General features: G+C 39.9%; 1 protein-coding gene across 1 annotated transcript; it reads left to right on the plus strand.

Moving 5' to 3' along the window:
• The first annotated feature begins 764 nt into the window (after nt 1–764).
• Nucleotides 765–15,551, plus strand: LOC147170727 (myelin protein zero-like protein 2). Its single transcript, XM_086081542.1, has 5 exons — nt 765–1,051; nt 9,759–9,928; nt 10,317–10,527; nt 13,179–13,347; nt 14,311–15,551. Exons 1-5 carry the CDS (start codon nt 1,006–1,008, stop codon nt 14,477–14,479), a joined length of 765 nt encoding a protein of 254 aa, XP_085937668.1. The 5' UTR covers nt 765–1,005; the 3' UTR covers nt 14,480–15,551.
• Nucleotides 15,552–17,173: the final 1,622 nt, after the last annotated feature.

The raw sequence follows: 17,173 nt of genomic DNA on the forward strand, positions 1-17,173 counted from the left end.
AATTGATTGATTGATTGATTAATTTATTCATTGAATAATTAATTAATCCATTCGTTCATTCATTCATTCATTATTTTGCCAGTTTTGATCCTCCACAGACCATAATTTCAAGTGCAGTCCTGCCCTCTTATGGTGTAATGGTGTACATAACATATAGGAAAGGCAAAGGGAATTTTATTTCTATTGCACATTTTATACATTAAGGAAACTTAATGTGCTTCACACAAGCAACTTTATGTGACCATCTACTGTAGGCTTATTCTAATTAAAATTTGAGAAACATGACGACAAAGACAAAACTGCCTAGTCGACATTTAAAACTAATGGTAACGAAATTGGCTTTAAGTTAATTAATTTGGATTTGATCGGATTTAATAGGAAACTAATGCGGATCTCCACTTCAAACCACCTATGTTAACCAATGTTTATACTTTATAGGCTACAATATAAATTATATTGTTGAAAGAATCTAATTGTTGGTTGGATTATCGCATAATTCAAGTACTGCATTATGTTGTTGAATTAACCTAACATATGATACCGGTAATATCTTTCTCGTTCCGTTTATTTTTTATTATAATCCTTTTTCCTCTCTTCAGTTTATTATTTCACATTCCCATGGCGTCACGTTTTCTTTCAAATTTGCATGAATGTTTCGTCGCATATTGCGCAACATCAATTGACCCAACAGCAAAACTGGTTGGTCGAGCAGCCAAATATTTTTGCATTCCATTTACCTTTGAGGGGGAAGAGAAAGAGAAGGAGGCAGTGAGGAGAGTTGGAGGTTTGCCACTGAGGTGGGTGGGAGCTTGCTGACTTGAGAAAGGCCAGTGGCGAGTCAGGACGCGTCCTTGGCGGTTAGACGAAGTAGCTAGATGAGCACTCCCGAGGTGATTTCTCCCTTTAAAAAAAATTGAAAAGAAAAATAACTTTTGAGTATTTTTATCTTCGCGGGTCAACGTGAGATTGTTGATTAGTCAGTTTTGACCACTGGACAGTCTCCCAATGTGCTTAAAGGGGATTTTTTTCCTGTGCGGACTCGCAGCCGCAGGTGAGTTTCTATTCACATGTGCACATGTTCGTTAATTTAACATCAAATTAATTTCAGAATGAATATAAAATTCACATTGTTAAGAGTGACAATCAATAGGTGGTTATGCGTTAAATCTGTGACCTTTAAAAGTACTTTCAAAGTCAAAGACAATGCCGATACTGTGTGAAACCCCGGAGGGACTTGAACCTGCGTCTTGGAGCGCTCGTTATGCGTCATAACCTGGCGCAGTGGCGTGGGCTGCCTCCACTAAATAGCCATAAGGGAGGAATCAAGGGTAGGAAAAGAATAGTTTGACAGTAATTGCCAATCAGCCAATTGTCACAGCTGCGTTTTGTTTTGCCTTACTCATTTCCTCCCTTTTACTGGAATGGACATTGAAGGGCAGCGTTTGACGCACACAGTCTCAGGATATCCAGGATATGCTTACTGACATCACAGCAATTTACACCATGCATGTACACAATGAAAACATAATAAGCTTCTTCCGATTGTTAAAACCATTCACGTGTCACTGTCCAATGCAATGACATCAATTCATCTGCCAGTATCAATTCATTAAGATTGTAATCCCTGATAATTGGATTAGACTGATTGTATCCAATCACTGTCAAAGAACTGGTAGCTTTAAAATGTAAGCTTCCAAAGTATCATGCGCCTTCTGTAAGGAGTATAGGGGAAGAAGGATGTCAGAAACCTGGATAAGGATGCAAATGCAAACACAAATAAGAGCACGTAGATCGGAAAAAAGGTGTGCTTAACTGAATACGCCACGACATTGTGCCACTGCAACCCCATTCTTCGGCTTTGTTATCCTGGCAAACACTAAGTCATGCTCAAACAAGCACGCCGACACTTGTTTTTATGAAGCATTGACCTCAGGGCATAAAATTGCGACAGTTTCAGATCAATCTACTAGTAATTAGGTTGAAAAGGTTACCGTAATCATATAAAATCAGGGGTCTTAAACTCAGTTTATGTGGGGGACGCTGAAGATAGAGCCTGGCTCTGTGTGCCGATTACATCAAGTATTCCACAAAAAAGGGGTTCAACTCTTAAAAAAAACGGTGTAATTAGTCCAATCCTCTCATAACAGTTCAAAACATTAACAACTCTTCGGGACATGAACAATCATCTTCTCCTCAGCATGTCTATAGTTGTGTATGATGTCTGATTTCTTGAGCACTCCGACTTCCTTTGTGAATTCAAGACAAGTCAGGGCAACAAAAATATATTCTTTTTCCTGTTTTTCTTGAAATTGGCTGTTATTGTTGCCAATCTTTTTCTTCCTGCCAGGAACATAAAAATATATGACCTGGTGTCACTTCACAATTACATTTCACTGAAAGCTGTCATGAGCCTGGTAGCCCTTAAGTGATTACAAACACACACACATGCACGCACACCAGGGCTATGTAATAGCAAAAAAACAAGGGCCACAGTCAAATTAAACTTTAATGTCAAGTAGGGGGGCCGCAAAATATCAACCTGTGGGCCACAGATGGCCCCGGGCATCAAGTTTGAGACCACTGATATAAGTGAAAGCTCAATTCCTAAACTTTTTTTTTTTTCATTTCGAGGCTCTTGTTGCGACCCAAAGACATTTCCCCCGTTCAAAAGAATGAGAATAGAATTAATCCATTCCAGCCCTATAGGGCCAAGTTGCAAGGGCCTTACAGAACATCGCCACAACTGGGACACTTTCCAAGACATCCTAATAACAGAATGGGAGCCATACTGAGGGCTAATTCACAGTAAGTAAATAAATAAATAAATAAATAGATAAATGAACAAACTTATAATATAAAACATGACACAAATGGTGTTTCCGCTGTGTGAACGAAAACACAATTGACAATTCCATGAAGATTCTAAGAACATTTTCAAACTGGAGCATTAATAATAGCTGTCGGAAAATCTTGTTTGTAACCCGTTTGTTCATGAATAGGCCTATGGACATTCATGAACTGAGGTTTCACTGAACGTACCTTTCAGGGTGGAATTCTTCGCCCTTGGTACCTTAAGGGTTGTTACTTTTGGACCCTTGATGCTTGTACAAATCGTGGAATCCGGGGAAAAGTGGAACACAATTTGTTACAGGTTTATAGATAAAAACAAAACAACCTTTTACGATATTTTTTGACAGTAATACGACGCAATCCCTTATTTTTGTAAATACTATAGTGATACTCAATTAGCAAATCTTGCCGGCCCTTAAACATTTATAGACACTTCTAAAAGATTAAACTTTGTTAATTGTCTACGTAATGTACAGTAGCCTTTTCAGACAAAAAAACTTAAAGTTCAAGAAAATGTCACATGCAAATGGGAAGAATTTGCAAGTTCTTCTGTCCATTTAGCATATCGAACTAGATTGAGTGTCCTCTCTGTCTTGAACAAAAACAAACATCACAGCATATTATTTTTTTGGGGGTATTTGATTACTTTCCTTCACATGATCATTTTCAGCAAGAAGCCTTATGCGAAGCCAAAAATGTTGACATGTGCCAACCTGTCCTGACTTTCTGGTTTAACACACGCGTGCATATACACACACATTCGAGAGAAAGAGAGAAAGACAGAACAGATGTCTATTGTTGACTGCAGCATACCAGCGATTCCATTGGTTGTTTAGGCTTTGGCTTCATTCTGTTGGCACTTGTGCAATGTTGTTGATACTTTTTGCTGGGATGTAGCAGTGTTACGGTGTCTCTAATCCCACCACAACAGTAGATCCGTCTAACAAAGCATCACTTTGATTATTGACGTGCTGAGCTGTGTTGCCACACCTTGGAAGGATGTCTGGCTTTTGTGCGGGATCGCCTCAGGGAGTGAGGGTCGACAACTGCTCGAGTGGAAGATCAGCACAGAGGACTCGGGACACATCTGAGGAGGCAAGGTGCTCCCTGTGTGAAGGGTTTAAGACAAAAGGCTGCATTGGCTTCAAAAAGGGATTTGGAGTACTGTCATCACTGAACGGGTACGGTAGTGGATCCTGGAATAGTGTACAGTTGCAGTCCAGCAAAACTCAATTTTGAAGAATTCTACCAGCAGGATATCAGAATGATGTCTTGCAAGCTGGTTTGAGTGTGGCTGGTCATAAAAAAAGACCTGGCCAATTAGAATCTTTTCAGGAGCAATATGGGCTGGTTTTGATGTGCTCAAAGTGGGAACGTTAAGCTTGTAAACAAATAAAAATTTTGCTTATCGGAGAGGTAGTCAGGTTTTCTAGCATTCATGTATTCAATATCAAATTGTTCTGACAAGTGCTATGGGAAGCAGTGTTTTCTTTTTTTTTTCTATTTGCATTGTAACTCCTCCCACATAACATGACTCAGCCAATTACATCACTTATTACGAGCAGCTTTGTGAGTGTAGCGAGTGGGTGTGACCAAGGCAGGTGGTGAGGTCAGAGGCAGGGGTCCAATGAAGCAAACTTAGAGTAAATAGATAATGTGATTGATAACACAGTTTTGATGTTTATACTCGTTCAGACTGTCTTTGTTGCAAATGTTGTTTATCGGGAAAGAATGCGATAACGCTAACTGCTGGTGTAAATGAATGTGGCCCCTGACCACAAAATGATTTTGACACCCCTGGTTTAAACAAAAATGATAATTTTTTTGTGTGCAGTCTAACTGTGTGCATGGGTGGAGTTTTTTTTCTTTTGTCATTTCCCTAAAAGGGCGCGGTTAGAAATATGCCGCTGTGGGAGTGAACACAGTCGACTTGAATAATACATTCAGTTAACCACAACTAAGACCTGTTTTGGCCGAAGCTCAAGTCTACTTAACTCCATCAAATCGTCAGGTGAGCTGGGGGCTGTGAAAAGCACTTATGTCCTTTAAAAATAAATAAATAATAAAAATTAGACAAAAATGGACATACGGTAAGTGTTTTTCACAGGACGGTGATGAAATGCAGTTTTTACATTGAGCGCATGTTTGGCTGTCTATGAAAATAGGGCCTACTGTGTCAAGAAGGAAAAAGCAGTTCCTGTCTTTTCATACTGCTGGTTGTGTTTTTCTGCTGTGTTCTTGGCCAAGGTCAGTTGTAACCTGAAGAGATACGTATGCTGTGTTTATCTGCACCGTGTCGGTGGCAGAGGTGATCACGGTGGATCCACTCTATATTCCATCACTCCTCACCTTCTATGGCTTGTTTAAGAGTTTATATATGGGAAACTCAAGGTCTTTTGAAGGCTGCATATATCTATCTAATTGAGGCCTGTAGCGTTTGTGGTTGGATCGAAGTGTTTGTAACCCTGAGAAGTGGTTGAGTCAGCTGCGAAGTGACAACAGAGGAGGCTTGATAGATTAAAACTCTTATCTGCATTCACATACCACATACTTCTTATAGATTTTCATGAATTTCTTTCTTCAAGGAAGCACCTACTGTAATGAGAGATGCTTTGAATATAAATATGGCCTTTTTCTAAATCGAATCGTATGTCTTTGCCTCTCTTGCTTGCCCGAATGTATCTCACTCATTGAAAAACGGAATGTCAGAAATGTAATCAAACATCCGTTCTCTATACAATTTAGCTGACTTTGGCTGAGAGGCAGGTTTCACTGGACAGCTCGCCAGTCAATCACATGGTCAAACCATTCACGCTGAGATCTTATTGCTTGACCTTGTTACGGTTGCAGGTGAGATGCAGAACAGCTAGACACAATTTAGCTCCCATTTATCTTTATTTTCTCTGATTTCTTTGTATTTGTCCAGGCCTTCCTTCTTTATCCTCCACTGCTGCCAATTTTGGTCCATGTTGTTCTGTTTTGGAATGTTTAATGTTCCTCCTGACATAAACTGTAAACTGTTGTCTTTTCCTCACTTGCCCTTTAGTCATAACAATAACATTCTGTGATCACGCCATGGAAGTTTGGCAAAGTATAGCAGTTGCTACTCACATGTGAACATTTTACAGTACACATAGATTACATGTACAATAGGCATTTCATCAGTCTCTGTTCTCCTGGTCTGCACATTCACTGTTACCTGAAACTGTTCTTTCCAACTATGAATCCTAACCATGAAAGACATCCTTGTTTCCAAAAAGGCAGGAAAAAAGAGAGTCTGTGAAGCTCCACACAAACGAGAGAAGAGGCTCTTTGTAATACACGGAGCTATTCATGTTTCATCCATGTCCTGAGTGTTTCCTCCACAACTGATGTAACAGAGTCAGGTTTCCTTTGCTGCTCTCTTTGTTTCTGAGCCATCTTGAAGAGAGGAAAGGCGCAAACATATCCTGGAATCAAACCGTGCAGTACTTGATGCTCCAGCGGTGGAATCACATCCTATTGCCTAATTGAGACATCAGGTGTAGCAGCGCTTCTTAAATGCATTAACACCTGTTGGTGGCCGCACAGGATGGGATCATAAACCGTACAATGATACGGGTCCTGGCTCCCTGACGCACGGGTGCACGATCAGGGATCTCCAAGTGTCCAACTTTACATCATCCGCAAGTAGAAGTCTTCTTTGGCTTTAGCCACGGGTGCTTCTATTCAACCGTCAGGTAAATGAGCTCCTACCTTCCGCTTGAGTGGAAGCACCTGTGGCTAAAGCTAAACTGTATCAGTTTTTGTTTTTTTACATGGATTTGAAAATTCTGGATGCCATGTGGACTGTATGTCTCTCTCTCTCTCTCTCTCTCTCTCTCTCTCTCTCTCTCTCTCTCTCTCTCTCTCTCTCTCTCTCTCTCTCTCTCTCTCTCTCTCTCTCTCTCTCTGCACTGAATTTAAAGTAAATGAGGGGAGTCGCTTCACTTGGCCATGGAGTCAGCTGTGTTCCCTCCCACAATGGCGCACAATGAAGCAAACGCTTAATTCTACCTTTGCTAATCTTGCGGGGACAAACAAAATGACAAAAAACAACTTGCACTGGGCACGAAAATAGGGCCTTTTGTCCAAAATAAGTCTTTCTGTGGTTCAGATGTCCATCTTGTTTTTTTTTGAACATATTGGTGAGGATTGCAGGTGAATTATCTTCATAAATGATTATATAATAGATTTTGAGCACATGATGGCAGGCTTAATGTTGGATATTATTCAAGTTTTAGCTGGTGGAAAATCCTCGCACAGACACTCGTCATAAACGTAACCTAAACAAACAGCATCTGTGATAGAGGGGTTATGCACTGAATGAAGCCTTCCATATATTATTTCACATTTGAGAAATAATATACTGTATTATATGAGCAGGCGAAACACTACCTCATCTTTTTTCAATTTCTTTGGAAGGATTTTATACAATCACAGGATGTCTGCCAAGCCAAGCAAACTGAATCTCCCCAAAGTGGCCATGACTTATTTTTGCACAAAATGAAAGCCTTTGTTTTCTTCGAGTTCTGACTGGCCACTTGACCGTGACGTTCTCCACTGTAGACGATGTGATACAATACTGACAAGAAGAAAGCGCTTTCAGCAAATTTGTTGTTTACAACGTGCCCGTAATAATTCAATGGACAAAAGGCAACATTGATGAATGTAATGACGATGTATATACACGCACACGCACACGCAAAATCGTGTCTTGACGCTTCACTGCTGTATGGCATATAGCTTCACCCTAAACATTTCTCTTTCCTGCTCGTTCCCACTAGAAGATGGGTGTGGCTGACATTATCCAAGCAGGATGTTGAAATTAAACAAGGGAAAAGATTTAGAGCAGACAGAGAGATATGGCGGGGTGGAAGAATGGCCCGACAAAGACCTAAACAAATAACTCTTCCTAACAAGCACCAGTACATACTCCATCATCCTGTTCTCCTTTATCACTTGGCTCTTGTTCTAATTTTCGTTTTTCAGTGCAATAAAACCTTAAAAGTGCATACCTTCACAGCAATTAAAGTTCAATAATTAAAGAAAAACATGCGTTTAACTTTAACAATCTACCAATGCAATTGTGCTAATGAGCGTAGCGTAGGCACTCTGCTACTTGCTCTTAATTGAATTTTTTTTTTTAAAACCTCATTAACCTGATTCTTAATCCTCTCGGCTCTACTTTAGCGACGCTTGTTTAAATTGAAGTACTGATTGGTTCACTGAGATATGTTTAATGCGTAATAGTTTCGAAGATGATGACTCAATTGAGCTTTTAAATCATTTGACTGGAGGAGGAATTGCACCATTGCTCATCTCAATGGTAACTGATTATTCTTCTCTTGGTTCCCTGGTTTGTTTGCCAGTCAAGCAAATCATTGTAGCAAAAATGTTAATTCCTTTGTCGCAATATCTTTGTAAGTTTCTGTACATACTGAATTGCGCCCTGTTAAAAGCAAGTGAAGAACAGTAGCCGCAATTGACCGCACAGGCCCGTTTGTGTTTTTTGTGATGGAAATGTGTCAACATTTGTCTTCTCTCACGTTTCATCAGGCCCATTTCAAATTCAATACATGTCAGATGAGCTGATGAGAGAGATGCCTATTTAATGGCGTACGGGGGCCGTCTGGGTGCCCGGCTCTCTCATCCCGGCCCACAGGAAACATTCTCCAGCCTGATAAGAAAGAAAACGTGCTGCCTGCTCCCAAGCCTCTGCTGACATTTCCCAGCTATCCGCTGCCTTACAGGAACAATATGACTCAGATTGGCCATTCGTAATTCGTTTACATCTGGAGCAACATGATTTCGCAAGCATACCTTCTCAAAACATACTTGGTCGCACTTTTAGCTCAGAGATATTTTTCTGCGATACATACATCAGTAGCTAGCACATATGCCTCACAAAGGCCTTGGGTTTGAATCTCTGCCCTGATCTTCTGTGTAGAGTTTTATGTTCTACCTGTTTGCTCTGAATTCCTTCAACATTCCAAAAACATGAATGTAACATTGTTTGAATACGTTACCTCTCGCCCAAGGTCAGCTTCAATAAGCGTCAGCACACCCATTACCCTGAACAAAGCAGTATGAAATGGACAGATGGATGGATTTGATCTACTATAATAATGGCTGCAATCTGTTATGAATTTTGGATTTTGATGTAGTTCTATTATTATTACAAATTACATCAAATGATTAACTTGACCGTAACATTCAGTCTGGAGCACAACCTGAACTAATATTATTGGTTTTTTTAAATATGTTTTTTAAAATTATTATTATTACTTTTTGGTGGTAATCCTGCACACAAACCCGGAAGTTGCATGTATAAATCCAGGGACATGAAAATGTTTCCTCCTCTTAGCACGTAGGGAGCGATAACGCGCCTGCAGCTTCACTGTGATTGCTAAAGCTATTTTGGTTTTATTTTGGTCAAGCTTGTTTGGTTAGGGGCTCCAAAACGGCATAGTTGCAGTGAGGATGTTGACTCTGCACTCACGTGATCTGCCTTTGAAAACTCGAAATCTGGCTGTTGATATTATTAAGGTGTTAGAGCGCTCTCTGACAATACGTGGATTTGGACTCCATTGCATGCAAATCAAAGTCCATAGCCCCCCTCAGTATGCCTTCGTCACCCTAGGCTGCAGGAAGGGTGGGCGTAATATAGAAAATAAATTACACACAGTATGTATAGTTGTTTTTTATTTGCTCAGGAAAGTCATTTTTTCTTCTTGCTGCACTTGCGGGGTCACTGGGTTCACTGTAAGCACTTACAAGGCAGGAAGTTCATGAAGACAATGATTCATATTGCGTTCATTACAATATATTTGCATTCCAGCAACCCGTCTTCTGTATGTGTTGACTTTGCCATATGTCTTCTGTTGTAGGCGTGCTGCGGGTCAGCGGGATCCGGATATATACCTCTGGGGATGTGGAGGCAGTCAACGGGACGGACATTCGTCTCAAGTGTACATTTCATAGTTCCTCAAACATCAATCCCGATGCCATCATCATCTCCTGGAGCTTCAGACCCCTTAAACCGGGCCGAGAAGAATCAGTAAGGTTTTTGGGGGAAATTCTCTCTCTCTCTCTCTCTCTCTCTCTCTCTCTCTCTCTCTCTCTCTCTCTCTCTCTCTCTCTCTCTCTCTCTCTCTCTCTCTCTCTCTCTCTCTCTCTCAGTCTCTCTCTCTCAGTCAATCTCTCTCTCTCTCTCCTTTTTTTTTGTAGCAGCCTATGTTCTTTGACCAATTACTACTACTTTCATATTTAGTCAGGATTTTGTTGCCATCTTGGCCTGCTGATGATTAGATGGATTAACAATACAATTATGGTATTATTGTGGTAGTTACTTCACTTTTATTAACAGTTCAACCTTGGTAAAAGTCTGTGGTCTAGAAGGCCATTTCAGCCATCTATTGTAAATTAACCCATCATCTCGCTTGTAGGTGTTTCATTACCAGCAGAAGCCATACCCTCCTCAAGAAGGCATTTTTAGGAATCGGATCATGTGGGCTGGTGACGTCATGGGCCAGGATGCCTCCATCATAATTCGTGAAGTCAAGTTCACCTACAACGGCACTTACACGTGCCAGGTCAAGAACCCGCCGGACGTGCACGGCTCAGTCGGAGAGATTCGACTACGGGTCGTCACTACAGGTGCGAACATTTATTTTCACACGCATTATGTGAAGAATTCACATTGCATTTTCAAATATACACTGAAAAGTCGGGGGGAAAAACAACAGAACGGATGGCCCAAGAAAGCAAGGAAAAATGTATTATGAATTTCATCGTAGCATTAATGTAATGACAACTGAAAACAAAAATCTGAAAATAATTGACAAAAAGTCAGATTTTCATCGTTTTTGCAAACTGACCTCAATCCAATATTCAGAAAAAAAATCACGGCGTTGTCAAGACAACAAAAAACCTTCCTTGATGCAATTAATTGTGGAACTGCCAATGTGGAGTAAACATATTTGACTGACAAAAACATTTGAACATATTTGCAAATAGGCTTAAACATATTTACAAGTACATTTGATCAAGTGCTGTCAAAGTTAAAGCGTTAGCTAGTTAATTAATCACAAAAAAATATCGCATTAATCATGTATTAATGCAGATTAATCACACTATTAATTTTGACCACAGATGATCCCTTAGCTGACATTATGGTTATGACTGGTTATGTTAAAGGTAGCACAGGTTGCGTTTAAGCAATAACATAACTACATGCATTAAAGTAAAGCATTTAATAAATGTTTGCGAGTGACATTCAGAATATTTGCTCATGTCAAACTATTGGGGTCATTTTTTTCCATTTTAAATTATGCAAGGGCGGCACGGTGACTGACTGGTTAGCGCGTCTGCCTCCCAGTGCAGAGGACGTGAGATCGAGTCCGGGCTTTGGCCTTCCTGGGTGGAGTTGACATGTTCCCCCCGTGCTTGCGTGGGTTTTCCTCCCACATTCCAAAGACATGCATGGCAGGTTAATTGAACGCTCCAAGTTGTCCATAGGTGTGATTGTGAGTGTGGATGGTTGTTGGTCTCTGTGTGCCCTGCGATTGGCTCGCAAACAGTTCAGGGTGTACCCCGCCTACTGCCCGAAGCCAGCTGGGATAGGCTCCAGCACCCCTTGCGACCTTTGTGAGGACAAGCGGTTAAAAAAATGGATGGATGGAAATTATGCAAGTAATGAATTGATTAGAAAAAGAGGAGGATGAGCATGTGCAGTGGATCAAAAAATGTTGAAGACGTCCTCATAACATTAAATGTAGAAAAAATAACAAATAACAGCTGCTCTTTAAATTTAGTGGGCAAAAAAATTTTGATAAGAAAAAGCCTTTTTAATTAAGCGATTGATCATGATTAATCAAAAATTCCAAAATGTGATTAATCTGATTTAAAAAGATTTATCATTTGTAATATGGGCGTCTTCAACATTTTTTGATCCACTGCTCATTCTCATCCTCTGCTTTTTCTATTTCATTTAAAATGAAAAAATGAAAATATTTAAAATTAATATTGTGATTAATCTGCGCTAATACATAATTCATGCGATATTTTTTTGTGATTAATCAATGACTTAATGATTTGACTTTGACAGCACTAATTTAAACGTATTTGCAAGTACAAAGTATATTCGAACGTATAACGTACTGTATTTGCAAATGCGTTTGAACATTCAGTACTTGCATACATGTTTGAATGTATTTAAATAGGTGGTCGTATACTTGCAAATATATACGACCAAAGTACTTACTTGTAGGCTAAATGCTAAAAACTTCTTGTTTTTTTTCCCCATAATACCACGGGGTAATGACTTGCGAATGTAAAAAAATGTGAATATTTTAGCATTCGGCCTTCATTATACGCATACGTTCAAAAATTAAGTAAGTAAACATTGTTAATTTGTCTGCCGTGCATGATTTCAGTTCAGCATTTTTTACTATAATGCGCTGGGTATGCACATGTGCAAGTCAATACCCCGTGGCATTATGGGAAAAAGGCAAAGCTTTTAGCATTTATTGCCATGCATGGCACTGCCAGGTGCATTGGGAGCAAACCAGGGTTCAGTGTCTTGCTCAACTCTGTCACCAGGGGTGAGGATCGAACCCACAACCTCATGGAGAGACAACCACTCTACCACTAAGCCATGCCGCCCCCAATGTATCAAATGTATTTGCCAGTCAAATATGTTTACTTCACATTGGCAGTTCTACGCTACTGTAGGTCATAAAAAAATAGAAAATAGAAATAAGTCATCTACAGTGGAACCTCGGAGTTTAAACGTTATCGCGCCGTTGTAACTACCGTGACTGACTACTTCCGTAAATACTGGCACGAGGACCCTCCCTTAGCTGTTCAACAACGTGTCTGACGTTAAGAGCGCACGCAAGGACCCCATAGTAGTCTAACAATATACCCAATGTAAAATACACCATTAACGCAACGTAGCATTTTTTATCCACTGATGCCAACACACCACAACAAAAAAGGTGAGATATTTTTTATTGTGTAACTACTGTACCGGGTGTACATGCAAAAAAACATTAATAGAAATTAAAATAGGAATTTTCTGTTTTTGGAGCTTGGGAACGGATTAATTGCATTTACATTATTTTCTATGAGAAAAAAGGTTTTGGAGGTTGAACAATTCTGACTTAGAACACTTCACAGGAACGAATTATGTTCAAACTCCGAGGTACCACTGTCACATATCTGTCTCTGCTAAATACTTATAATAATGAATGTACTTATCAATAACTTGCTCACAGATGATGTATCTTTAATGTTTTCTTCTCCAGCGTCTTTCTCTGAGCTTCTCCTGTTGGCGTTCGCCATCGGTGGAGGGATCGCTGTGGTGGTTCTCCTTCTCCTCATCATCGTGTCTTGCAGGAGGTGCAAGAGGAAGAGACAAAAGCGGGAAGCGGAAGTTGAAGCTCCTCGCAAAGACAGAAAAGATCCCACAGTGTGGTAAGGCCAGGAGAAATATGAAGGGAAAGGGAGAGGGGTGATAGAGAGAGGAACGGAAGAATCATAGACTTCCTCTCTCGCTCTCCATTTGGCTGTGGGCATCGGGCTTGTGGCGCTCTTTCCTGAGGCCTTTGACTCTTTCCCGCTGGACATTAAACTTCTTCCTTCCTCTCCATCCACAATCTTTGGATCCATTTGAAGGGCATGTTCCGGTAAAGAGAAGACAATGAGAAAGGGACCTTATGTAAAATTTGCAGACACAGAGCATTCGTCTCTCAAGCTTTTTTTAATATCACAATGTGCCTTTCACTTAAGCAGTTTTTTTATTATTATTTTTTTTTATGACTTGGTCCTTTCCTGTTCACTGAAAATGGACTCGAAACAGCATTTCCTGTTTTCACGATGTGGCATTTAAACAACGGAGCATTCCCAATGTTGACTTGCCGACTACTTGTAATACATTTCAAATGGCAGGACAGTACATGTAAGATGTCTGATGTAATCTTGTGCAAACAACCAAAAAGAACTGTGAAATAATACAGTTTCAATTCATGCCTCAATATTTGGAGCTCTTGTCAAAGAAGAAAAGCAGTCATAGTGAGTGACAGTTCGAGTCAGCGCTAACACGTCCGACATCACCATTTACTCTTGTAAATGTTTGGAACAACTCTTCATTTGATGAAAACATTTATTTTCTTGCTTGGGCACCACTTTGCACTCTTGGGTTTTCAGATCTCCCTGTGAAATTCATCTCGGTGACGGTGAAGGCAGCTGGTTTACATTCGCACAACTCTCAAGTTCGTCGTATCCATTATGATCAAGTTGAGACAAGTTCTGTGTGACTATAACACTTTGTCCCCGCTGCTGTTTGTATCATCTGCTTGTCTGTCAACTTCCCTCATGTACATGAAACAATAATGTTGCTCTCGTCTCCTCGACGGCGCACGTCTTCCCGTGTCCTAGCCACCCCATGAAGGCCCTCCACCTGTACCTATCACAGACATCCATAGAGATTGACAGTTCAGATGGAATGATCTCAGAGGCCAGCACTAAAGATCCCAGCTCGGACTCAGAGGGCTCGGACTCAGATGACGACTCAGATGACGACGATGACGACGACTTTTCAGACTAAAGAGGTGGGAACAGACAGAGGGATTCCCGTATTTTACGATTAGAATTACACGGCGTCCAAGTGGCGAATAGACAAAGGGTGCGCTGTTGCTGTGCGAAGCCATGCACAGTCATCTTGAATTGAAGGAAAAGCTGGCGGATGTCCTGCTTGAACAATTTGGAATAGGCGCAAGCAGGTTGTGAGTCTTTGAAAGGAGATCAAAAGTGTTTGTTTCTGGCGAGAGGGTGGAACTGCCAATGGGGAGTAAACATTTTTGACTGGCAATACGTTTAAATACATGCATAAGTACATTCAAATGTATTGAAATAAGTTTGAGTGTAATACGTCCGAACGTACTTGCTAATATATTGAAATGTATTTGCAAATATGTTCAAACATACTTGTAGGCCAGGAGTCAGCAACCTTCCTTTACTGTCAAAACAGCCATTTTGGGCTAAATAAATATATATATAATTTTTTTTTTTATGTACTTGTAAATATGTTCGGATATATTTAAATATGTTTATTGTTTGAACATATTTGCAAATACGTTCGAATGTATATGCCAGTCAAAAATGTTGACTCTCCATTGGTAGTTTCACACGTCCGTAGTTTCTGCCTCCTTTAGAAATATTCATACGACTGAACAAAGGCTGAGTTCAATTTGCTGACACAGCAGGTGGCTGTCATTTTCAAAACCAATTTTATATCCCATTGGCTGGTATTGCACTGTTACATTAGATGACTTGAATTTAACACCACCAACAACAAAAACTTTATGTTGCTATGTATATTCCGCCTGCAAACAAACGGGTTGCAGTTTTGATCTGAAGAACCTTTGAATGCAAACAGTCCCAGTGACCCTCTTTTTTCCATACATCACATCCACCAACACATGACTGTCAATTTATTTTTATTTTTTTTTGGAGTGTAATTTTGCATTGATAATGTAATACTGAGCAATATGTTTCAATGTCTCTAGATTTTTATTTCATGCCTTAAGTATTTCATTTATTTTTTATGTAGATAAAGAGTATACTGAAATGTTTGACATAGTTTTTGATGATTTTCTAATAAAAATGCCTTCTAAATATTTAATCTATTGTGCTGAGTATACTTAAATCCATGAGAATATGCCTTTGTTTTTAAATACACTCACATGATTTGACATCCTTTTATCAAATTCATCTATTATGTAAGAGAGTGATCTGTTTCCCAGCATTTATTATGCATCATTATCTTTGATACAATACAACTGATTTGCTATGCAGAACCTTCATTTGTTTACCTGAAAGCTTCAGGGTTGTTTAATGCAGCCTCAGTCTGCTGCGCTGACTTGAGACTGTTCAGGACTGCAAATAGGTTACCAGTAAAATGTCAATAGATTTGCGTGCGTGCGTGCTTGTCAGCATATTTGTGTGTACTGATCAAAGTCTATCCCTCTGGGTGCAATTTAAGTTACCCCGTGGCAATGGCTGACAGTGGACATGAAGGCGAAGTGAACAGGCTTGACAGACAGTAAGCGTCTATTCATGTAAACAAAATCATTCGATTATCAGACACAGATGAAGCCTGCGAGGGATCTCTTGGTTTTTTGTCATCACTGAGTCTTCATTATTTTCTTCTTTAATATTTGCCTGCATATGTAGTAATCCCATCTGGATTTTCTAGGACGTACTGTATTAACAAATGACTACTTCTAACTGCCATGTAGGACAGTAGGACTGTCAGAAGTGGTGTTTTTATGGCAAATAAGGAGCTACTGAAAAATCAAGTAGGCTCCACATTGGGAAAACTAAAATACTCTCTCTTAATGTATGCCTTTGAAAATGTCCAACTCTTCCAATTGCAGCATTATGCAATGGAATGAATTGCTGGTGGGCATTGTAGCTCAGGATGTGCGTAATTATTAATAAAACATGATTGTTTAGAATAAAAAAACACGTCTTGAAACAATTCAGAATAATGGAAAGAATCGCTTGGCTGCGACTCAGAAGCAACACTGGTGATTTAGTCTCAACTAGTTTGTAGTGTAAGTAAAGAACAGCATGGCATCAGCTATGGGACATTTGGCAACATCCACACAGATCTCAACTATGGAACTACATCCCCCCAAAAAACTAATTCATTCTCCTCATTAGGGTCGCAAGTGAAATGAAACGTATCCCAACTGACTTTGGACGAGAAGCAGGGTACACGCTGGACTGGTTGTTAGCCAATCACAGGGCACATGTAGACAAACAATTACACATTGGACAATTTAATTAGCTTCAGTTATCTTAAAATGCTTTTATTTGCCACAGCTAACTCATTATTTGATTTGGTTTTCCACATGGTGGACATCTTGTCAACATAGAAATTTTCTGATTCTTTTTCAAGGCTGATTTAATAGTGCCAAATCATAACTGCCCAAAACTGCCATTCACGCCCAGCCATTTTCACTGAAGCAAACTCCTTTGCTCCAGGCTGTTTTACTGATTTGGCAAGATCCACAGAATATTCTGTTCTATTGCTATAAGAACATGGAAGTTATGGAACCTATCAAAAGAAAGATTAGAGTCTCTTCTTTCATCAGGAAAAAAAGGACATTTGTATCTGTTTCCGTTTTGCAGCAATTAGCATTAGAATGTAGCTAAGTGTCATCATTATTCACAAACCTGTAGAAAACACTGGGAAAAAGAGCTTGTTGCAACTCGGGGTGCAACGGTTTCAGAT

Source organism: Leptonotus elevatus, chromosome 7 (assembly GCF_054856555.1).
Source record: "Leptonotus elevatus isolate MCC_2025b chromosome 7, RoL_Lele_1.0, whole genome shotgun sequence".
Lineage (NCBI taxonomy): Eukaryota > Metazoa > Chordata > Actinopteri > Syngnathiformes > Syngnathidae > Leptonotus > Leptonotus elevatus.